The 25,069-nt window shown below is 43.1% G+C and overlaps 2 protein-coding genes and 1 long non-coding RNA gene across 3 annotated transcripts; all 3 read right to left on the bottom strand.

Moving 5' to 3' along the window:
• Positions 1–9,871: 9,871 nt before the first annotated feature.
• Positions 9,872–10,237, bottom strand: LOC117743295. The gene is made up of 3 exons (XR_004611096.1): positions 10,171–10,237; positions 9,997–10,068; positions 9,872–9,900 (listed from the first exon to the last, which is right to left on the bottom strand). It is a non-coding gene; the product is annotated as an uncharacterized LOC117743295 (long non-coding RNA).
• Positions 10,238–14,452: 4,215 nt separating this feature from the next.
• On the bottom strand, positions 14,453–15,400 carry LOC117742679 (olfactory receptor 146-like). Its single transcript, XM_034550250.1, has one exon. It carries the CDS (start codon positions 15,395–15,397, stop codon positions 14,453–14,455), a length of 945 nt encoding a protein of 314 aa, XP_034406141.1. The 5' UTR covers positions 15,398–15,400.
• An 8,213-nt stretch (positions 15,401–23,613) lies between these two features.
• Positions 23,614–24,561, bottom strand: LOC117742660 (olfactory receptor 146-like). Its single transcript, XM_034550223.1, has one exon. The coding sequence runs from the start codon at positions 24,556–24,558 to the stop codon at positions 23,614–23,616; it is 945 nt and encodes a 314-aa protein (XP_034406114.1). The 5' UTR covers positions 24,559–24,561.
• Positions 24,562–25,069: the final 508 nt, after the last annotated feature.

Below are 25,069 nucleotides of genomic sequence, written 5' to 3'. Positions count from 1 at the left end.
CCAATACATACCGTTTTTATATGGTAAAGTGGTTGTAAAGCTACACTTCAGGCCAATAAGACAAGGAATATAGATAGTGGTGGACAATGGCGCACACTCCGTACGTTCGTGACGATGGCAGATATATGTCATATTATATGAATCAGGCAGGCGGGGATATGCCCGGCTTTATTGGAGCAAGTACACAGTACGGAAACGGGTTAGGAGGAATGTTTCGTAGCCTGTTCAGAATGGTCATACCACTTTTAAGAAGAGGGTTCAGCATAGCAAAACCTCATTTAAAGACTGCAGCGCATAGTATCATGGGTGATGTCGTATCTAATATTGCCAAAAATAGCATGACTAGGAAACAGGAGGGACACGGTATGCTGGTGCGTGTACCCTGGGGTTTGAAAAAAACGCCAGCTGTTAGGGGGCGTCGCCGGACCGTATTAAGAAGAGCTAAATGCACACGCAAACCCCGAAAGACGATCAAAAAGAAGACAGGAGTCAAGAGAGGCAGACCACATATGAAACGAGCTCGTTCTTCTTCTTCTTCTTCTGCTAACGACATATTTTAAAAAGACCGGATAGACAGGGAGGACTAGACATGGCGCTCATTCATAATCAATCTGCAGAGTGTGTGAAGACGGAACTGGATCTATTTACAGTACCATACACGCAAACATCCCTCGAGAGAGCTACATTTCTCGAAATACCCCCTGTATCTGCCATAACTGACACCGGACCCCTGGAGTTTTACATATCATCCAGTGGGGAGGACTATCTGGATTTGAATGATACATATCTGTTTATGCGGGTGAAAATTACCAAACCAGATGGCAGCGACCTCACGGCCGATTCCGATGTGGGTTTCATAAATTATCCAGGATGAACACTCTTCTCGCAGGTGGATATCATGCTAGGGGACCGCCTCATATCACAATCCTCAAACACATACCCATACCGTGGAATAATAGAGTGTCTGATCACCTACGGAAAAGACACGTTGGATACACAGTTCAGCACAGGATTGTTTAGTAAAGACACGGGGACGCATATGAACGATGCCTCTATAGCGGGAGCCAACCAGGGATTGATGACGAGGGGGGAATTCACCAAGAACAGCAGGATTGTGGAGTTAATTGCGCCGATACATGCAGATTTGTTCTTTCAGGAGAAACTATTACTTAACGGCGTTGATATTTCTCTGAAATTCATACGTTCAAAAGATGAATTCACCCTAATGAATGCCACAAATACAGCATACAGAGTCAAGATAGTATCAGCTAGTATATTTGTGAAAAAGGTAACTGTGGCACCTACTGTCAGGCTGGCCCATAGCAGAGCATTACAACACACCAATGCCAAATATGCTATAGACAGGGTTGCATTGAAAACGTTTTCCATCCCCGCTGGTACAAGAGTATGTAATCAGGAGAATTTATATATGGGGCAGATCCCCAAATTTATGATTTTATGCTTTGTAGACAATGAGGGATATACAGGAAGTTATACTAGAAATCCAATGAATTTCGAGAACTATGATCTAGAATTCCTGAGTATTCATGCGGACGGCCATTCATACCCCTCAAGACCGTTTCAACCATACTTTCAGAGAGGCCAGTACACCAGAGAATATTATCACATGATTCAAACAACTGGGCGGCATTTAAAGGATAGAGCGCTATCTGTAACACGCAACGATTTTGGGGGTGGGTATGCCCTGTTCTGTTTTAATTTGGATCCTGACGACGGGTGTTCGGGGAATGTATCACTAGTTAAGACGGGGAATGTGCGACTGGAGGCTCGATTCAGAACACCTCTACCGAGGACTGTTACACTTATATGTTATTCTGTGTTTGACTCTGTTATTGAGATATCAAATCAGCGACAGGTGTTGCTTGATAACTACTAAACACACCCATGAATACCATAGAGCTGACGAGCGTTGTTAGAAAACGGATTATTAATGGTTCAGATTTTGTGGGGGTGCTAGCATGCAATCAGTTACCCAAGCGAAGAGTATGCAGATATCCGTTGATGCTGATTGTAAATACTCACCCGTCCGACAGACCTGGAGAGCACTGGTTGGCCATTTATATCACAAAACACCTGCACGGATATTTCTTTGATAGTTTTGGTCACTCTCCAGACCATACACGGTTCCCAAAGGAGATACATACTTTCCTCAATAATAACCGTACCCAAGTGTCTTATTCTAGGAAACAGGTACAGAACAACCTGACCACAACATGCGGACAACACTGTGTTTTTCCTGTGTCACATACAAAAGGGGATACCATACACTCGAGTGATGGGGATGTATGGAGATAATCTAGTTAATAATGATTCCATGGTCTGTCGTTTTGTTAACAAAATACAACCGTCAGTGTGTTGCGGAGATGATTTTTCCTGTGTACAATGTTCGTAAACCATGAAAATGTTGTACTGTAATGTACTGTGTTGTGATCGTTTTAAAAAATAAATAAATAATACTAATAATAAATGAGGAATCCCATGTTTTATTTATAAGTCATAATTTATTCATCTCATCCACGAATGGTTACACAAATAATGATAATAAAAAAAGCAAACAAAAAAACATACAAACAAAATGCAGACAGTATATTCATCCTGTAAACACCTAAAAAGACATTCATCATATTTATACATCAGTTTTACATTCAAGTGGTCATAGAAATAACATGATAATAAAAAATAAAAAATAAAATAAAATAACATCTTAATACGTCATCCACGGTTTAACAGCACCCTGGCGTCTAACCCTTGAGGATAGGGGGGTGTTATATACAATGCGCCTAGTCTTTGGGCGAGGTTTAAAAGTTACAAAATCATCATCATCATCATCATCATCATCAACAACAGACACTTTATTTGCAGCAATAGATCGGCGCACCCGAGTGTTGGGTATGGCAGATAAAGGAATATTTAATCCTGCTAGTGTCTTTAAAAAAATAGACCAGCCAATAGGCCTGGAGCTGTCTAAAACATTGTGTGAGGCTGTAACACTTTTCAACAGATCATACATGTGTGAACCTCTGACAGTTTGACTATTAATAATAATCTCCCCATTACCGGTCCATGATACGATGTTGCCTGAATTGATCAAAGTATCCAGAATACACTCGGCGTACTTTCTGCTCTTTTTAGGCATGTGTTTTAGAACATTACCAAGAATCAGTGTCTTTTCGGGGTCGACATCAACGCCATCCCCAGGGGCACTCTGTGGGACGGTAGCAGGTCTTGAATTGTCGGGGGTGTCTCCGGGAGGGAGTGATAGAGTCAGTACATTCTTTTCACGTTCCCCCTGTCTCACAAAACCCAAGTATCTCTGTAAAATACTGGCATACTGTTTTGCTTTCTCATACATGTCGGTGTCGGGCTGATTTAACACAGCAGTCATGGCTCTATCGAGGTCGTTTTGCACGGCCTGTCTTATAGATTCTGGTCGAGGGTCCTGCAGAGGTTGTTTTAAGGAATCCAGTTGATGCTGGGGCACCAGAAACATTTTTTGTGTATGCTCCATGTGTCGTGGCTTCACCTACCCCTGTTGATTAGACTAACTATAAAAGGAATCGCAGCCCCTAACAACGGTAGTAAAAAAAACCCAGACTGATTGAGTGTCTTCTTTTTGTTTGCTGATTTGATCTTTTTATCGGCAACCAGTCTAATAAGATTCTTTTTCTTCTTTAAGAGTCCGTACTGCTTGTTAGTCAGGGGGATATTACCACGTAACACATTGAGGGCTATCTCACACAGAGCATTGACAAAATCCTTGTTGGCATTACCCATAATGACCTTTCTCATCCTTGGTGAAGATTTATATATCAGCTCCAGCATAGACTAATTCCTCTGCATACGCTGCCACATGTCTAATAACGCTTGTGTTTTTTAGAAATATACACAACCGTTTGTTCGGACAGCAAGGCGGTTCTGAGTCTTAAATGTTCGGGCGTCATGGCTTTATAATCTATGAGAAGATACCCGTAAGCGGGGGTTGTTGCATCATCAAAAGCCTCTAAAAAATATTTAGTGTTACCAGGGAACATTTGTCTGGCCCTTATCCCTAGGATTTTTAAATAAAATGAGATAGTTTGTGTTTAAACTAATAGTACGACTTGCCTTACCCTGAATAAACAAATTCTGTACTAAATATATACAACTGAGATTTCTGTGGTGCACATATTTGGTAAAAACGTTTTGAACCTCAAGATTATTGCTTGCATCGTTCATTAAATCATCTATGATGAGCAGGTTGTTTTTGGTCGGAGGCAATAAGACATCGTCACATAGAGACTCTGGTATCCCATTCACAAAGTTGATGGCCCTTATTTTAAGGAGTTGATTATATATGGGCTGCCAGCACGAATAAATATAGACTACATTATCAATGTTGTGTGAAATAATCCTCTCTGCGTTCGCTATGATGTCTTTTACAAAAAAAGTCTTTCCACAGTTTGAAGGTCCGCTCACGACTAGACTGAAAGGATGCTCTAAACGAATATCAAATCCTTGGTCTATGTTAGTATCCATAAGGGAGGGTGGTGTAGTCTGATAATACCCTCCGCTTGTTGTACACCACACAGACTTTCTTAAGGACTGTGTCGTTTTTAAGATGGAATTTCTTTTTGTCCCTCTTGATCGTATCCGATGTGGTTATCAGGTTGGGGGCAGGGTTATTCTGATTCGCTACAAAAGCATGCACTAGACCAATCAACGACTCTGGGGTGACAACTGCAGCATTTCGAGCATTTAGTGTGACCCCCTTGCATTTGACAGTTGTCTTGCCAAACCTCGTATTATAGCCGTAGCATTTGGGCCCACCTGATACAAACTCTGTGATATAGTCCTCCTCAGGAGAACCACACACGTCACCATTGTTTAACTCATCAGTCAAATCGCCAAGATATGGACCCAGGGGAGGTACCCTGTCACCAGCCTGAGATGTGAACACAACACTGTCAGTGTCACAGTACAATACCCTCTCCTGCAGCATGTCAAGTACATCATAAAGCATCAGTCTGGCATGAGCGGTTGTCATTGCACCTATAAAGACATTCACATCCCTTATACGTGACCCCCTGCTGTCCGCATGTCTCCACTGTACCATGGCGACCTCGTCTGAAATAAAGCAGAATTGTCGCACATCATAATGATCGCTAAACATCAATTGTGTGAATCTTGCGGGGTCTGTGATTAACTCGCAGGATGGCATGTTATTTCGCATGCTAAATCGGCCCCACAGAGAATTTAGCAGCAATTTGTTGCAGCTGCGCATTGCTTTGTTGACTTTGATTTTGCTGGGATCGAGCCGAATGCCCTCTTTGATGTAATAGTCCTCCACATATTTAGCCCTGTCATCAGGCATTTTAACGTGACCTGGATATCCTGAGGCCTCCTGTTTACACTTTAGAAATGTGCTTACATATCCCTTAAACAATGTGTCTGTCTTGTTGGGAAAATGCCACACTTCGTCAATGGAGACAATCAGGTAGCCCTTTTCGATAGCTTTCTGAAGCTCAAAGGAGACCCACACCCCCGACAGTTGTCTGGCACTGTCACTGTGTGTACATGCTGCAGTCTGGTTCAATGTCTCAGCGCAGGTGGCACACAGTGGAAACATGAGTTTCCCCTGACATCTGTAGGGTAAGACGGGATGAAACAAGCCTCTTGGGGGGAGTACAGTACACTTTACAAATCCAAAATAGTTATCGATAGACTCAAAGTTACTAAAGATAAGCTGTGGGTGACCGACGGGGTACTGTTTAGAGTTCTGAACAGTGGGATACAGACTAGTGAAGTCATAGTATCTAATTTTTTCGTCCGCTGCACTATTGACCTTGTGGTACAGTTTCATCGCGTTGGTGCGCCCTCCAAAGAGCGCCTCGCGGGGCTTTAGTCTCTCGCGCTTTATGTATGTGGACAGAAATGCTTGTACAGGAGCACTGCATCGTTTTAAGGCTGTCCACTCACACTCCCACATCACTGTCACTTGCATACCATGCATGGTTTGTAGGGCTGCGACCTTGTCCATGAATGCTTTGTACTGTCTGCCATATGTTACTTTAGCAACAGGATTCACATGACTTGACACATGACATTTCACACACCCATGGTAGAAGCAACCGGCAAATTCGTAGCCCATGTGGTTTGCAGCATTATAACCGTCCAGATAGAATGGGGGAAAAGACTGCTCACCGTGATTGAGTGCATGCTTAATCTCAATGTTCTCGACATGCGCTACATATTCAAGCCACTGCATGGATACATCAGAGTATACTTTGTTTTGGGGAGTGTACGCCCCCTCGTAAGTCAGAGCGACGGTGTCTTTTGGTAAAAACAATGTTTTGAATACACCCATACAGCTGGAAGCCAACGTGGTGAATGTGAAAGGATCTAGTTGTGTGCACTCCATGAAGCTAGCCCGATAGGTTGTGCATGCTCTGCGCAACACTTCAACATCATTGATACAATAACGGCGTATCTCCGCTTGGAAATCAAACGTCTCCTCGCACACACTGTTATACCAGACCATGAATGCTGTCTTGTCACTAGCACACATTTCGTGAAACCCATAGTATGAGGGGTCTGGGTATCTACCGACATATTGCTCATTGTCTCGAGTGTTGAAACGATGGGGGAAATAGCCCTTTGCCATGTCCTCAAAACCTAGGGCTTTGACAGTCGCATGGGGAGAAAACTGAAAGAGTCAATCCACCGTTGCTGGTAGCTCTCGTCGTACATTAGTATGACACGACTACCTCTCATGGTCACATTAGGGGTGATACCCTGTTTGACAAAATACTCTAGCAGAATATAGTTGTCAAAACCTGATGCATTGTGTGCTATGAATGTGTATCCTTTATATTTAGGCTTGCGATACCTCTGTACAAAGGCATCAACACACTTTAAAGTGGTGAAGCAAAACTTGTCACCCGACAGATCCATAGCGCATACAAAATTAGCCTCATGTTTACCCTTGTGAAACCGTGTCTCAAAATCAAACAATATATAGTTTGTCTGAGCAGGTTTCTTTTCAACCGGTTGTATGAAGCAGGTATGCGGTTCACTGCTCTCCATCAGGGGCTCCCCGCAATGGGCACATGAGGGGGTTGCACACTTGTGTGGTTTTTTGGCTATCTTGTATGTTTTACCACAGGTCTCACAGTATTTGATTGTCTGGCACGGTATTACACCATGAACAAGCTCAGACCTCTTGTGCTGATCAAAACAGAATCTGGATTTGCATATTCGTTTACAGCTGTCACACTTCAGGGTAGCGACGGCCCGGGTACAACATTCTGGGGTGAAACAAACATTACATCTCTGTGTACAGTTATGGTATAGAACGGATTCATATGTCACATAACAGTAGTCGCATACATAGGATGCTCCGAAAAAACCAGTCTTGTTGTCAATCATGTAGTAATGGTCATCATGTAGATATAACCACACAGTCTGGGGGTTCGGTGTCTCATGAGTCTGGAAGCACTGCAAACGTTTACGTCCTACATTGTGATGAAAGATTATGATCTTTACACCCAAAAGGTTTTCAAAAGCCCCCACGTCAGAGAATGCGACACTATGCATGGGGTCAAAACCGGCTGAACTCTGTAGCTGCTGTGCGTATGCCAGCTTGGCGGCCTCCGATGTTTTCGGCTGTTTATGGTGTGCCAAACACATGGAGAAGCATAGATTGTTCCAACTATTACCTGAATGGTATAGGAAACGACCCTTCTTTGAAAGGATTTCATCATATGTGACACGACCTAGTTTTAGGCGCCCCCCAGCACCCCCACTACTGTTTTGGGCTACTGTGACCACTAGCTCCAATTCATCATCGGATATAGAATCATCATTGCTCTGGATGACCTGGGCTATCTGCTCCATAAATAGATCGACATTATATGCATCGCTCGCGTTTAAAATGGCTTGCACATCGCTGGCCAATGATGGGCCTCGCAAAACTACATTCAATATGCTCCCGGCGGGGGCTGTGTCTACAGCCCTATTTATTATACCACCCACAGCATCGCGTACCATGTCAGGGATGCGGTCTATTTCTTCGAGTATTATGTTTCCAAAATCAACCCTTTGTCGTAGTTCAAAAGCATTGAATGATGGAATTGTCCTAGTGTGAATAGGTCTCGTAGAACCCACCCCTGAGGTAGACGCCACCTCCCCATCAGGAGCCCCTCCACCCACTTGATGTGTCTCAGTCAACCCTAATCTGATATCATCATCATCATCATCATCATCACTATAGGACATCCCCAGTAGCCCAATAGTATCACTAGATGGTGCCCTTACAGGTACCCTTACAGCATCTGCTACAGCCTCTGCTACAGCCTCTGCTACAGGTAGTGACAAAAGGCCCCCCTCCCCCTCCTCCACCACCTCCACATCCTCAAGCAATTCCATATCACCCCCGACACCCTGTCTCTCTGCAAGTATGCATGAGTCTATCAGTGATGGTAGCATATCAACGTGCGTATCATTGTTGTGAACCACACTTACACTGGTATACTCAGGCATCCCTGGATCGAGTACGGCTTCTGAGACTAGTGGAATGGTATCTCCATCATCCTCCGCCCATCATTTACCTCCATAGTCCCATGCATTTCTAGATCTATTAATATCAATAATCTCTGCAGGATCCTCTCCGACACTTGTGTGAATGTCGATGTATTAGCGTCAATATTTGCCTGATCTGGGTCTGGGGGCGGATTATGTATGATGGATGTAAACGAATCTATGGTACCATACTCGAAACCTCGGGCCTCGGCACTCCCTGTCATACGATTAGCCAATGACTGTATGATGATATGTTGTTGCTCTCGTCCGTCGGTCAGTTCGTCATGTGTCGGAGGTGCGATATACACCTGTATATTATCATCATTATTAGTTGTGGGGGATATACTGTTAGTTTGACTATTAACATCAGAATTACTGTTGTTATTTGAGGCAATCTGATCATGCACCCCGCTATTACCCTGTTTTAATACCTTTCGTGGCGGTGATGAGGCCATCTTTTTATACCTAGTGTGTAATCACACACACACACACACACATATATGTCAGACACACTTTTTAATATCATATATGTATAAAAAAAAAAAAATAATAATAATTATGACACCTTTTTAAGAAACCAGATATCCTTATCATAACCCGTCTACCCGTCTAATGAGCATGGTTAACAACGTATCTGTAACCCTGGCCTGATCGTCTAGGACCTTTCGTATGTTCAGATCGGTATTGGTCTGGTCACTGGCGAATTTTGCCAGCATGTCCCTGAGTGCACCCACTTGTATGCTCAGCTCTGTAATGGCCTGGTCACTGACGAATTTTGCCAGCATCTCCCTGAGCGCCCCCACCTCGCTTCTCAGTGTTGTGACCTCAGTATTTACACCCCCACACATGCAAGATCCCGTAGTAGTAGTAGTCGTATCACGTGCCCTGTCCCCTTCTGTAGTTATGTCGTATGGAGCCCAGTTCTCGGGTGCCTGCCAATTGTCAATAAGAGTATGTAGGTCCTCTAATTGAGAATTACATTCCAGCGGTACAGCCTCTACTGGTGTCTGTATGTCATTCAGATTCACATACGCATCCTGCGGCAGGGCCAATTCTTGAAAGCCATTACCTGATGGTTGGTCTGGGAATAGCTGTAACGAATCCCCCAACACAGCATTCGCACCCCACGCAATGGATTCTGCAGGAGCCCCTGCACAGTCCTGGGTGTCCGCTGGTACGTTCTCTTTGTTGTTGTTGTTGCTGTTGTTGATGTTGTTGCTGGTGCTGTTGTTGTTGTTGGTGAACTCTTTTCCAGGCAGTGATGTGGTCTGTTGTTTCTTCTTCTTCTTCTGCTGCTGCTTCTTCTGCTTCTTCTTCGGTGTTCTGAGACATAACATTAATAATAATATTAAGAAAAGTGATTAATTAAAATACTTATTTATTTATTTATACACTGGCCATCATTAGTTACATACACACCTTGGGGCTTTTTTCGTGTTGTTATCAAGGGACTCTGCAGAGTTCTTTAGATGGCACACCGTTTTCAAAAGCCTGCACAAGAAAAGCAAAAAGAATCCCTACACTGTAAACACCTTGAATCTTTTATAACTTGTGTTTTATTTACCATATATATATATATATATATATATATACCTTTTTTTCTTTGATTGTATGCCTGATGGAGCCAGCTCTCGGGAGTCCTCCTGGTTATTTACCCAGGGGTAGGAGGGGGGGGTGATCCTTCACACCTCCGAGGCTGGTATACGATGCTGTTTGGAAGACCATGCACAAACTCAATATATGTATATACATGCATAGTAATAATAATAATAATAATACACACACACACACACACACCCATACACGCACATACTTCATACCTGATGTTGTGGCTCTGGGTGTCACGTGGCTGTGTTCGGAGGTGTCGCTGTTCTGACTGCTCAGACTGAACTGACTGTATGCATCCCCTGGATACACCAACACTTTCACACCGCGGCGTCTTGGGTCCCTTGATATCTGCTCAGCTGTATACATATAATATATATATATATATATATATATATATATATATATATATATATGTGCCCTGTAGCATCATTTAAAAAACATTTGTGTTCTTGGGGAGGGGGGGGGGTTGATCATTGTTACCTGCGACCGGCGTCCGTAGCCCATTTACGGCCCCTACTGTTTCAGCCTCATTAGCATCAAGGGGTCTTGACACCTGCGATGCAGGCAGACAGAGGTCTTCTTCTTCTTCTTCTTCTTCTTCACAATGAGGTGTTACAAACACTTCACGACCGAGTGCTTCAACAGCCCTGTTTATTTCCCTGGTTCTCGGTGTCTCTGGTAATTTATAGGCTGTATCTCCAGTCAAGGTCCTGAGAAATAGTGATGTTAAACAACATTATTATATATATATATATATATATATATATATATATATATATATATATATATATATATATATAGCATTTATTTATATTGCTGAATCACGCTAGTTGGGCCAATAGGTCTGTAGGTACCTTCTGGCTATTTTGTCTGTATGTAAATCATCCTCTAGAACATGGGATCCACCACGTTTCACACCCAGCACCTGTCTGCATTGTGTTGTTGCAGAACTAAAACAGACATGATTTAAGACATTAGTTATGATTGGAAATACATAGTTTGAAAAAACATAAGAAATTGCAGAGATTTAATACAAAACATACCTGTTTGATCTTTTACATGCAGCTTTACCACCACCACCAGCCGCTCGTTTACACTCCGGTTTCAAGGCACGTGGTCTTGTAGACTTGGCCTTTTGAGTATCTGCCACCGACAAGTAAAACACATTTTAAATAAAATACAGGCCCCTACACATATATATATATATATATATATATATATATATATATATATATATATATATATATTACTACTGTTACGTATTGCTAGTTATTACATACAGTCTTACCTTCTAATACTTCTTCATTCGACGAATAACCCCCGTGTTTCACCCATTCAATCACCCCACTCTCTGCAACCACCGGCCAGTATGAATCTTGCTGTGCCGGGCCTATATCATATGTGTATAATACGCTTAAGAACGAAAGATTAACCATGCATTGCTGTATACTATGTTATCAAAACATACTGTACTCACGGCTGCTCACATTCCCTCGTGAACTTTGATTCTCCTTACCAAATCCTATGAAATAAAACATCTAATTAACTTAAATACTTGTACCATTATTTGTGGTATATATATATATAATGTCATAAACACTCACCTCTGTGTAGAGACATCTTTGAGCAGCAAAAACGAGTGGAAAATAGCAGAAATGAAATGTTATCCAACCTGTAAACACAGTCACTGCAGTCAAATCACGGGTCACCTCCGACAGGTATACAGCTAACGAAATAGCTCTGTAGATGATGGGAAAAGGACGGGCTCACAAGCATGCAAGCCCTTATATACCTCTTAATCATGGCCGCCACAGACGCCGCCCAGTCCTTTAAACCAGGTGTTTTGATACAGATACTTAACCATCATTGACGCAAGTTACACGACTACCTATGTTGAAAACGGGTCGCTCCAACACGCCCACCGAAGCAGACCGCACCGTTACACGCCGGAGCGCGCCAACACACAGGGCTCCGATGACGCGCCGATGACGCGCCGACACACCCTCCCTTCAGGGAAAAACAAAATGGATGTCACCTGACATTTTATTGGGGGGATCACCTCCGATGACGCGTCGATGACGCGTCGATAATGCGCCGACGACGCGCCGACGACGCGCCGACGACGCGCCGACGACGCGCCGACGATGCGCCGACACACCCACTTTACAGGAAGAAAAAAAAACCCAAAAAAAACAAAATGGATGCCGGGTCTAATTTTTTATAACTCTTTTTATTGGGGGGCAATAAACATGCGTTTTATGACCCGTCATAAATCATTCACGTGCGTGTACGTTCGCGCGCAACTATACCCCCCTATTACTACTCACATACATGGCCAATAAAGCGGATTCGGATTTGGATTCTGATCAGTCTAACTCTTTACCTGTTCACTCACCTGCCTCTGATCATTAATAAAGCCCCTATATAGGCTCCTGCCTCCCAGACACACCTTGCCAGATTGTTCATTGGTTTTCCATGCCAGACTCTCCAGCACTTTCTCACAGACTGATGTCCTGTTACCGACCCTGCTTGCCCCTGTTCAACCTGCCTTGCCCGACTCTGCTGTTTCTGAAAGTTTGAAATAAACGTCAAGGATTTCTGGAATCTCGTGTGTTACATTTGGGTCCATATACAACCGGTTACATAAGGAGGGTTTTGGTCATTTTTGGCTGGTATGCAGTGTTTTAGACAGGAGGTGAAAACAGCTGTTGAAACAATATAAGCTTGAGAAGAATTGTGTTTTTTTAACACTAATTCATGTAAAACATGTTCTTGTAGAAACTTAAAATACAACCTGAAAATGAGCATAATATGTTCCCTATAATATTAATGCAGAAAGTTATTTTGGCTATAAAGTGCCTTTCGATTTACCTTTATTTTATTATAGTTTTTTTATTGAATTGGGAAGTATTTCCAGTTATGTCCTGATCTTGGGGATTTTCTGACTAAAAATCACATCCTTAGGAGGGTTTGGTTTATAGTAATCATACATTGCAATCAAAGTAGATTAAATTGCATTTTATAGTCCGGTTTTTATATGTTGCAGAAAACTACCCTTTTATTCCAGGCAATGACTTTGGCCATTGGAGTTTATGTTAAAATACTATTGCCACATAATTAAGAGAAACACGGTACTTCTACATTTCATTGCCACACTTCAAAGTTATTATAGTAAAACTCAATATAAAAAGTAATCACACATTCTGGCATTCATTTTTCAAAGACTTTTATCTGTATAGCCGAATCTCACAAATCACAAATTCAGGATTACCTCCACTGAGGGCACCCAAATCATGATGAAGAGTAACTGCCATGTTACTAAAATTGAGAAGGTTGGTTGTGTAAAACAAAAGCAGGACTTTCACCCAGGAGACGGCTGTTTGTGTTCTGTGTCACTAATTCAACGTTGACTTATTTGGCCAGTTTTGTTGCGTAACTTCCAAACTTTATGAATGCCGGTTACATATCAAACTTAGTTATTTTAACCCAAGCTGTGATCTTTTCCGAAGCCTTACAAAGCATTTAGTGTTGCCTAAACCAAAACTAAAAATCATTCCACAGACATAGTTGATGTTCAGCAAAGAAAATTCAAACTGCTTCAAACAACAATGAATATTCTTTGTATTTAGTTTTGGATTTAACATAAGCTTGTAATCACCTATTGTCATAGTTATTAAATTATGGCTAAAAATGAGCTGCTATAATAATCACTCTGAAATAATGTCACCAAGTGGAAACAATGTGTACATTTAAATGTATTTATTGGTGTTTCATTTTATTACAATTTGAGTTTGAAAAATAATTTAGCTTGCAGTAAGAGCACACAATAAATTGGTCTTATCAATAACATGTATCATTTAGTTCAGCTATAGCGTCACATATTTCGACATTGTTTGTGGTTCCTGCAGACTTTAAATCATATATATATATATATATATATATATATATATACACACACACACATAACATATTTCAGGAAAATAGCATCATCTTTGTAATAGACTCACAATCGATCCAGTGTTGCCTACACATAATGTGGCCTGGAGGGATCCAGCCCCGTGAACCTGGAAAAGACAAGCTGGTCCAGATAATGGCTGGTTGCAGTGTGCCAAAGATAATTTTATTTTAACATTTCTGTCACCATATACATCAAACTTAAAACACCAAAACATATTTTAAATACAATGTGGAAACTTTGGTTAAATGTGTTTTTCTCAATCTGAACCTATTTTGTCTTGAAGTTTAAACACTATCTTTAGTTCTCAACTCAGAATAACGGCATAACTGGTTTGGATCTAACCAATTTTGACAAGGATTTGCAGATTTCTGCAGACTGCACACCATAAATAATGGGGTTGAGGCTGCCAGGGATGATATGAAACAGAATGGCAGAAAGCTTCCTGTAGTCTGAGTACTGAGGGAAGCGATGCAGAATAATGTTAATAAACCCGGTGAACATCATGATCAGAACTACAACCAGATGAGTGCTGCAGGTCTTCAAGGCTTTACTGTTCAAAGACTTGCTATTACTGGTGAGACAGACGACTGTAATCTTTGTATAAGTGATAACCGTGCTGCCGATAGAACATGTGAACAGGACCACGGTGAAAGTGAGGCCATAGACATTATTAATAAACACGCTCTCACAGGAGAGTTTAAACAGTGAGGCATTGTCACAGTAAGGATTCATGATCAAAGTCCTACATCGGTTCAGTCGTATGGTCAGACCGAGTAGAATCCCCACCAATACAAGGGCCACTCCCCAGGCAGACACCGTCAGCTTCATCACCATTTTGTTGGTCATTATGGAAGCATAGCGCAGAGGATTACTGATGGCCACATATCTGTCAAAGGCCATAATCATGAGCACAGTGTGACTAGTGGTACCAAACATGTGTGAGATTAACGCTTGAGCCACACATTCATAATAACTGATGAAGCGCTGAGAGGAAGGCTTCATCATGTCTATAAGCAAACGGGGAACCATGATAGAATTTCCAAGGATGTCGTTAAAGGGCAAGTTGCAGAAAAGGAGATACATGGGCTGGTGAAGGTTCTTGTCAATAAAAATCAGAATAGCAATGCCAATGTTCAAAAGCATTATAAAAATGTAGGCGAAAAAGAAAAAGAGAAAGACGGGGTAGAGAGTGTCCTTTGAGACATTCAGTCCCTCCAGCTGGAGGGTGAGGCTGTTGAATGTGTAGTTATCCATCAACCTGAAAGGACAAATAACACTTTACAAATACCCACAAGCAATATAATCAATGTGTTTTACTGGAAAAGGCCCTTTAACAAAAAATATGAAATAAAGTCACAAATAATTGCAAATAATTCCGATCAAAAATATTCATGGTTCATTTTAGAGAGAGACTGGCCTGTTTCGTAATACCTGCTGGAAGTCTTCTGGTTCATCCGTCTGTAGGCTGTGTTTCTGTTGGTAGCCAACACCCAACAAAGTTCTCCTACTCGATTGCAGTTTAATAGTCGCGGTTCAATTCTCAATGGAAAATGTGTTATCAAGTGATGATTTACAAGAAACCCTTTCTTGGCCATTTGAGAGAACTGTCCAGTAAATCAATGTTTTGACTTTACATCACACCAACACGGAGCAGTTTTCACCTATATGTGAAATGTAGTTTTTCTGAAATATATTAATTATCCTTTTATTTTTGTTGTATGAATTCATAACAAATTAAACAGTACACAATATGTTCAGATCTAATGTTTTCTCTGAAATAAATTATGTTATCTTTACAAGGATTGCGCACATTTTTTTCTTCTTTTCTAGTTTCATAGTACTGGTACTTTTTGGTCAAAAAGGGCTTTTGTTGTAACCCAAATGGCCTTACCTGACCTCAGCATCACTACCCCTCGATAAAAAATTAGCAAACCCCAATAACCGTTGGACCTCCTTGCGGTTGCTAGGAGTGGGCCAATCTGTAACTGCTACAACCTTATCTGGCTCTATTTGCACATTGCCCTCTGAAACAATGAACCCCAGGATCGAGAAAGTGGACACGTGAAACTCACACTTCTCAGCCATCACAAAGAGCTGGTGTTCAAGAAGCCACCGGAGAACCTGTCTGACATGGATCCGGTGAGCCTCTTCATCGGGGGAGAAGATAAGAATATCGTCCAAATAAACGAAAACGGAGATGTTGAGCAGGTCCCGGAGGACATCATTTGCCAGGGCCTGGTAAATAGCTGGAGCATTAGTTAGTCCAAAAGGCATTCGTCCCCCTCCCTTATTCTGACCAGATGATACGCATTTCTTAAGTCAATCTTAGTAAAGACCTTAGCACCTTGTAACAGATCAAATGCCGATGAAATAAGGGGGAAGAGGTACCTGTTCTTGATGGTGATATCGTTCAAACCCTTGTTCGATACAGTGCGGAAGGGTCTTGTCCTTCTTGCTGACAAAAAAAAATACCTGTTCCCGCTGGAGACGATGATGGTCGGATCAGACTTGCAGCCAATGAGGAGGTCACTTACTCTTTCATCGTCTGTCTCAGGCACAGACAGGGAGTAGTCTTCCCCTTGGAGTTAGAAGATCCTGGGCAACCAGTGGAGACACCATCTGAGGCGCTGGTGGTGGAAAGATCAGAGATGATCTTGTGGGAAGGCATCTCTCTGAACACACTTTGCACCATGCGATCACAATCCCCAAAGCCCAGTCCATATGGGGGTTGTGTTGGGACAGCCAGGGGTACCCCAAAATGAAGGGGTGTTGCGGGGACTGGAACAGGTGAAAACAGAGTCTCTGTGTGGTGGTCAGAGAAGGTTAACTGTACAGGGGTTGTGTGGTGAGTTACCCGGCAGAGTAGGCGCCCATCGAGAGCGCTAGCTTCCAGAGGTTTGGAGAGTGGTCGGCTCTCTAACTCCAGACTTCGAGCCAATCCTCGGTCCATCAGGTTGGCGTCCGAACCGGAATCCACCAACACCATCTGACTGAGAGGCGGTCGGAGAAGTGATAGAAACTCTGGGAAGTACACAAGAGGGACTTACGGACAGTGTTGTATGGCTCACCAGTGATGTCCTCTTCCCTGGCAAGCCCAGTCTTTTACTGGACAAGAGGCAACAAGGTGGCCCATCTGGCCGCAGTAGATGCAGCTGCCCTCCCGTAGGCGACGCTGCCACTCCTCGGGACTTAACTTGGTTCTCCCAAGCTGCATGGGTTCCCCAGCTGGGAGGTGGAGGGTGGAGACGCCATGAGCAGCATGCAGCTTAGGGGCTGGGCCGGTAGTGAGGTAGCTAGGGGATGGGTTTCCGGTCGAGACTTGGACCGCCTCTCCCAAATGAAAAACGGGGGGCCTGAGCAAGGGACTGGTGAGCTAAAGTGGCGGCTAGGTCTCTCTCTTCTAAACTCCCCGAGACGGATCTCTAACCTTACAGCAAAGGCAATTAAGGCATCAAGACTCTCCGAGTCATCCCTCACCACAAGTTTCTCCCTCACTGGGTTGTTAAGCCCTCTGAGAAAAAAACCCTGGAGAGATACATCAGACCACCCTGACCCCTGCGCTATAGTTCTGAAGTCTATGGAAAACTCAGCTACGCTAAGGGATCCCTGCCATAGGGTAAGTAGACGTGAGGCAATGTCTTTCCTGCAATGTCTTTCCTGCTAATGGGGTGGTCGAAATCCCTACACATCTCATCAGAGACCGTGAGGTCCGATGTCCTCTAGTGGGCCCATAGCTGCAAACTCACTTGCCACCCGGGGAGCCAGCGTATGAGGGATACTCTGCAGCAGAGGTTCTGGTGGGCTACTTTGGAGAGAGACACCCGGGAGTTCACAAACGCATGTCCTATCTGCAACTAGCACAAGCCATCCCACCAGGTTCCTGCTGGTTTCCTGCAACCTCTGGCTGTGCCCCATCAGCCCTGATCTCACATCTCCTTGGACTTTGTTACCAGTCTACCACTGTCCAACAAACATACCACCATCCTGACTGTGGTAGATCGGTTCAGCAAGATTGGCCACTTTTTGCCCTTGCCCAAGCTCCCCTCCGCCAAAGAGACAGCTGAGCTGGTTCTGCTGCATGTCTTCCGGCTTCATGGTCTCCCCACCCACGTGGTCTCTGACCTGGGACGTCAGTTTACATCAATATTCTGGAGTGAGTTCTGCACACTCAGTGGCCACAGCCAGCCTATCATCTGGATTCCACCCGCAGTCTAATGGCCAGACTGAGCGCAAGAACCAGGAGATAGAGACGGCTCTACGGTGCTTCGTCTCCGAGCATCCATTGTCCTGGTCCCAGCAGCTCCTGTGGTTGGAGTATGCCCACAACACCATGACCAGTTCTGCCACTGCAATGTCTCCATTTCAGTGTGCCTAAGGGTTTCAACCTTGACTGTTTTCGGCCCTGGAGAAGGGTTCTTGACCCTCGGCCCACGCTTTCGCCCGCTGTACCTGGGCCGAAGTCAGTTGCACTCCTCCCCTCAGCAAACCTACCCAGTTGACCGCCTGCCTCGCCGAGGGAGGGCTACGGTCCAGAGGAAAAATCCTGGGTTTCCGCTCGACACATTCTGGATGCCCTCTCATCAGGGAGGCTCTGTGCCCACGGGGGCTATCCAGCCAGACTCTGTTTCCTCTCTTCCATCTGTTGCTTCAAACGATGGAGAGGATGAAGAGGAGCCGTCTTCCAATGAGGACAACTCACCCGGCGATGAGGAGAAGATGGAGATGTCTGCTGGATATTTGCCCTCATCCAGGCCACCCGGCTTGTTTGTGGTTGTTTTAGGACGTTGGGAGCCATCCCTTAAAGAGGGTTTCTGACACAGTTCAGCTCCACACCCTCCTCACTCTACATGTCAGTCACTCCCTCCTTATCATATATATATATATATATATATATATATATATATATATATAAAAAGCGCGAAGGAACGCTTGTTAAATTGTGTCAGCGGCGATTCCGAACTGCGCTCCATCCACCTGTCGAATGTCCGCTCTCTGGCGAACAAGCTTAATGAGCTGCTGCTCCTAAACAAAGCAAACATGGACTTTAGCAGATCTGTTGCCCTGTGCTTCACCGAAACCTTGCTCGGTGTGCACATCCTGGACAGCGCATTACATCTGCCGGGCTTCAAACTCCTCCGAGCGAAACGGCTCTGTCGGGCAAAACGAGGGGAGGCGGAATCTGCTTTTATATTAACAAAGTTTGTGTACAGATGTCACAGTGTTAATGGAATGATGCAGCCCTCACACTTTTAATAGACTGCAAACCATTGTATTCACCACAGGAGTCTTCCTCATTCATTCTGGCCGGTGTTTACATCCCACCTCAGGCCTGTGTGAATGAGGCACTCCAACACCTGGCTGAGCAGATCACCAACATGGAGCACAAACACCCAGACTCCCTGCTCATTGTTCTTGGGGACTTCAACAGAGCAAACCTCAGCAAAGAAATGCCAAAAAACAGACAGCATATTAAGTGTAGGACAAGGACAAAAACACACTAGACCACTGCTACACTGCGCTAAAGGACGCATACCGCTCAGTCCCTCCTGCAGCTTTGGGACCCTCTGACCATTGTCTGGGTCATCTTCTCCTGTCCTTCAGGCAGAAACTAAAATCTGCAAAGCCTGTGGTGAAGACTGTGAGGAGATGGACCAATGAGGCCAAGCTGGAGCTACAGTCCTGCTTCGCCTCCACTGATTAGAGTGTTTTTGAGACTGCTGCTATGGACCTGGATGAGCTCACTGACACTGTAACATCATACATCAGTTTTTGTGAGGACGTGTGTGTCGACTAAAACCTTCTGCCCATACAACAACAATAAATTAATACTCAGGCAGCTTCGTCGGCCTAAAGAGGAGGCCTACAGTGATAGAGACAGGACTCTGTACAACCAGGCCAGTAACACACTGACGAGGGAGATCAAGGTGGCTAAGAAGAGCTACACTGAAAAACTGGAAAAAAGTTTGGAGAGGCCTGGAAGTACTGACGAACTACAGGAGACCATCCCCACGCACTGAGGACAATCACCGACTGGCTGACGACTTAAATGTCTTCTACTGCAGGTTTGATAAGCCCACTTCAGCTCAGCGTTCAACACCATCATCCTGGAGGTACTTCAACATAAACTCCCAGCTCAGCGTGCCCGCCTCCACCTGTCAGTGGATCACTAACTTCCTGACGGACAGGACGCAGCAGGTGAGGCTGGAAACGATCACATCCAGCACCCGAACTATCAGCACTGGCGCCCCCCAGGGATGTGTGCTCTCCCCACTGCTCTTCTCCCTCTACACACCAATGACTGCACCTCAGGGTCTGTTAAATTCCTGAAGTTCGCAGATGACACAACGGTCATTGGCCTCATTAGGACCTGTAATGAGTCTGCGTACCGACGGGAGGTTGAACAGCTGGTCCTCTGGTGTGGTCAGAACAACCTGGAGCTGAATAAGCCCACAACTGTGCAGACAGTGGACTTTTGGAGGACCCCCCCCCAACACTACCCACCTCACCATACTCAACAGCACTGTGTCTGCGGTGGAGACCTTCAGGTTTCTGGGATCCACAATCTCCCAGGACCTGAAGTGGGCCTCCAACATCAACACCATCCAGAAAAAGGCCCACCAGAGGTTGTACTTCCTGCCCCAGCTCAGGAAGTACAACCTGCCTCAGGAGCTGCTGATCTTGTTCTACTCCGCCATCATCCAGTCTGTTCTCTGTTCTTCCATTACTGTGTGGTTTAGATCGGCCACCAAACAGGACAGAGACAGACTACAACGAATAGTCAGGTCTGTAGAGAGAACTATTGGTTCCAGCCTGCCCTCCATCCTGGACTTGTACACCTCCAGAGTCAGCAAGCGGGCTGGAAAGGTCACTGTATACCCTTCACACCCTGGACACAAGCTGTTCCAACTCCTCCCCTCTGGTAGGTGCTACAGAGCACTGTACGCCCAAACCACCAGACACAGGAACAGCTTCTTCCCTCTGGCCGTCACTCTAATGAACAATTAATCAGACACATCCATCTGCACTACTTGCACTATCACCACTTTCTGCTCTAACATCCCCAATTCATTGTCACTGTTGTTGTTTTTATATTGTACATACATGTTGCTACTCTGTTGTCTTTAATGTCTTTTTATTTTTATCCTGTTATTTGTCAATTAAATGTATGTACGATGAAAGCGTACGTGTATGTGCACACATACATGGCCAATAAAGCGGATTCGGATTTGGATTCTGATCAGTCTAACTCTTTACCTGTTCACTCACCTGCCTCTGATCATTAATAAAGCCCCTATATAGGCTCCTGCCTCCCAGACACACCTTGCCAGATTGTTCATTGGTTTTCCATGCCAGACTCTCCAGCACTTTCTCACAGACTGATGTCCTGTTACCGACCCTGCTTGCCCCTGTTCAACCTGCCTTGCCCGACTCTGCTGTTTCTGAAAGTTTGAAATAAACGTCAAGGATTTCTGGAATCTCGTGTGTTACATTTGGGTCCATATACAACCGGTTACATAAGGAGGGTTTTGGTCATTTTTGGCTGGTATGCAGTGTTTTAGACAGGAGGTGAAAACAGCTGTTGAAACAATATAAGCTTGAGAAGAATTGTGTTTTTTTAACACTAATTCATGTAAAACATGTTCTTGTAGAAACTTAAAATACAACCTGAAAATGAGCATAATATGTTCCCTATAATATTAATGCAGAAAGTTATTTTGGCTATAAAGTGCCTTTCGATTTACCTTTATTTTATTATTGTTTTTTTATTGAATTGGGAAGTATTTCCAGTTATGTCCTGATCTTGGGGATTTTCTGACTAAAAATCACATCCTTAGGAGGGTTTGGTTTATAGTAATCATACATTGCAATCAAAGTAGATTAAATTGCATTTTATAGTCCGGTTTTTATATGTTCCAGAAAACTACCCTTTTATTCCAGGCAATGACTTTGGCCATTGGAGTTTATGTTAAAATACTATTGCCACATAATTAAGAGAAACACGGTACTTCTACATTTCATTGCCACACTTCAAGGTTATTATAGTAAAACTCATATCTGTCTTCAGATATTACTCTGTTGTTGTTTATTACATAGATGTACAAAGCCCTTGCCATTTTATTTTCCTTATGAGACAATTGTCAGAGATCACCACTTATTACTGAGCTTCAGGGAAATATAAAAAGTAATCACACATTCAGGATTTCATTTTTCAAAGACTTTTATCTGTATAGCCGAATCTCACAAATCACAAATTCAGGATTACCTCCACTGAGGGCACCCAAATCATGATGAAGAGTAACTGCCATGTTACTAAAAATGAGAAGGTTGGTTGTGTAAAACAAAAGCAGGACTTTCACCCAGGAGACGGCTGTTTGTGTTCTGTGTCACTAATTCAACGTTGACTTATTTGGCCAGTTTTGTTGCGTAACTTCCAAACTTTATGAATGCCGGTTACATATCAAACGTAGTTATTTTAACCCAAGCTGTGATCTTTTCCGAAGCCTTACAAAGCATTTAGTGTTGCCTAAACCAAAACTAAAAATCATTCCACAGACATAGTTGATGTTCAGCAAAGAAAATTCAAACTGCTTCAAACAACAATGAATATTCTTTCTATTTAGTTTTGGATTTAACATAAGCTTGTAATCACCTATTGTCATAGTTATTAAATTATGGCTGCAAATGAGCTGCTTTAATAATCACTCTGAAATAATGTCACCAAGTGGAAACAATGTGTACATTTATATGTATTTATTGGTGTTTCACTTTATTACAATTTGAGTTTAAAAAAATAATTTAACTTGCAGTAAGAGCACACAATAAATTGGTCTTCTCAATAACATTTATCATTTAGTTCAGTTAATCATAGCGTCACATATTGCGACATTGTTTGTGGTGGAACTTATTCCACCAACTTTTTCCTTTTTCACAGAAAAGATTTCAGACTACTTGTCGTCAGACTGAAAACTCAACCCTGCTCCTCTGTAATATCAGAATGTTGTCTATTTTCTTTCACATGAATAACATATATGATTTGTGTAAATAATTTGCTTTTGCCCAGATTTAGAAGAACTCTTTCAACTGCCTAATTCAAGATGGCATCCTCAGAGTCATTCGGTCTGAAGTCAGAACCTTTTCAAACTAATCTGCAAACCATTTTATTCACCGTAGTAGTTTCCCTCGTTTATTTGAGTTGTTTCCATCCTCAGCCCAGTGCTAGTGAGAGCTGACAAGATCACTATCGTGGAGCAAACACCCAGGCTATGTAATGAACAAGCAATACAGATAATGGCTGGTTGCAGTATGCCAAGGATAATTTTATTTCATAATTCTTGTCACCATATACTGCACATCAAACTTAAAACACCAAAACATATTTTAAATACAATTTGGAAGCTTTGGTTAAATGTGTTTTTGTCAATCTGAACCTATTTTGTCTTGAAGTTTAAACACTATCTTTAGTTCTCAACTCAGAATAACGGCATAACTGGTTTGGATCTAAACAATTTTGACAAGGATTTGCAGATTTCTGCAGACTGCACACCATAAATAATGGGGTTGAGGCTGCCAGGGATGATATGAAACAGAATGGCAGAAAGCTTCCTGTAGTCTGAGTACTGAGGGAAGCGATGCAGAATAATGACAATAAACCCACTGATCAACATGATCAGAAACACAACCAGATGAGTGCTGCAGGTCTTCAAGGCTTTACTGTTCAAAGACTTGCTATTACTGGTGAGACAGACGACTGTAATCTTTGTATAAGTGATAACCATGCTGCCGATAGAACATGTGAACAGGACCACGGTGAAAGTGAGGCCATAGACATTATTAATAAACACGCTCTCACAGGAGAGTTTAAACAGTGAGGCATTGTCACAGAAAGGATTCATGATCAAAGTCCTACATCGGTTCAGTCGTATGGTCAGACCGAGTAGAATCCCCACCAATACAAGGGCCACTCCCCAGGCAGACACCGTCAGCTTCATCACCATTTTGTTGGTCATTATGGAAGCATAGCGCAGAGGATTACTGATGGCCACATATCTGTCAAAGGCCATAATCATGAGCACAGTGAGACTAGTGGTACCAAACATGTGTGTGCTGAAAGCTTGAGCCACACATTCATAATAACTGATGAAGCGCTGAGAGGAAGGCTTCATCATGTCAATAAGCAAACGGGGAACCATGATAGAATTTCCAAGGATGTCGTTAAAGGGCAAGTTGCAGAAAAGGAGATACATGGGCTGGTGAAGGTTCTTGTCAATGAAAATCAGAATAGCAATGCCAATGTTCAAAAGCATTATAAAAATGTAGGCGAAAAAGAAAAAGAGAAAGACGGGGTAGAGAGTGTCCTTTGAGACATTCACTCCCTCCAGCTGGAGGGTTAGGCTGTTGAATGTGTAGTTATCCATCAACCTGAAAGGACAAATAACACTTTACAAATACCCACAAGCAATATAAACAATGTGTTTTATTGAAAAAGGCCCTTTAACAAAAACAATATGAAATAAAGTTAAAGATAATTGCAAATAATTCCGATCAAAAATGGTCATGGTTCATTTTAGAGAGAGACTGGCCTGTTTCGTAATACCTGCTGGAAGTCTTCTGGTTCATCCGTCTGTAGGCTGTGTTTCTGTTGGTAGCCAACACCCAACAAAGTTCTCCAACTCGATTGCAGTTTAATAGTCGCGGTTCAATTCTCAATGGAAAATGTGTTATCAAGTGATGATTTACAAGAAACCCTTTCTTGGCCATTTGAGAGAACTGTCCAGTAAATCAATGTTTTGACTTTACATCACACCAACACGGAGCAGTTTTCACCTATATGTGAAATGTAGTTTTTCTGAAATATATTAATTATCCTTTTATTTTTGTTGTATAAATTCATAACAAATTAAACAGTACACAATATGTTCAGATCTA

This window comes from Cyclopterus lumpus, chromosome 14, assembly GCF_009769545.1.
Source record: "Cyclopterus lumpus isolate fCycLum1 chromosome 14, fCycLum1.pri, whole genome shotgun sequence".
In the NCBI taxonomy this organism is placed as follows: Eukaryota; Metazoa; Chordata; class Actinopteri; order Perciformes; family Cyclopteridae; genus Cyclopterus; species Cyclopterus lumpus.
The sequence above is the reverse complement of the archived record's forward strand: the minus strand, read 5'-3'. Positions and strand labels throughout refer to the sequence as shown.

Excerpts from the sequence above, each read along its gene's own strand:
- LOC117742660 (XM_034550223.1), bottom strand. The coding sequence starts at position 24,558 with ATGGATAACTACACATTCAACAGCCTAACCCTCCAGCTGGAGGGAGTG.
- LOC117742679 (XM_034550250.1), bottom strand. The coding sequence starts at position 15,397 with ATGGATAACTACACATTCAACAGCCTCACCCTCCAGCTGGAGGGACTG.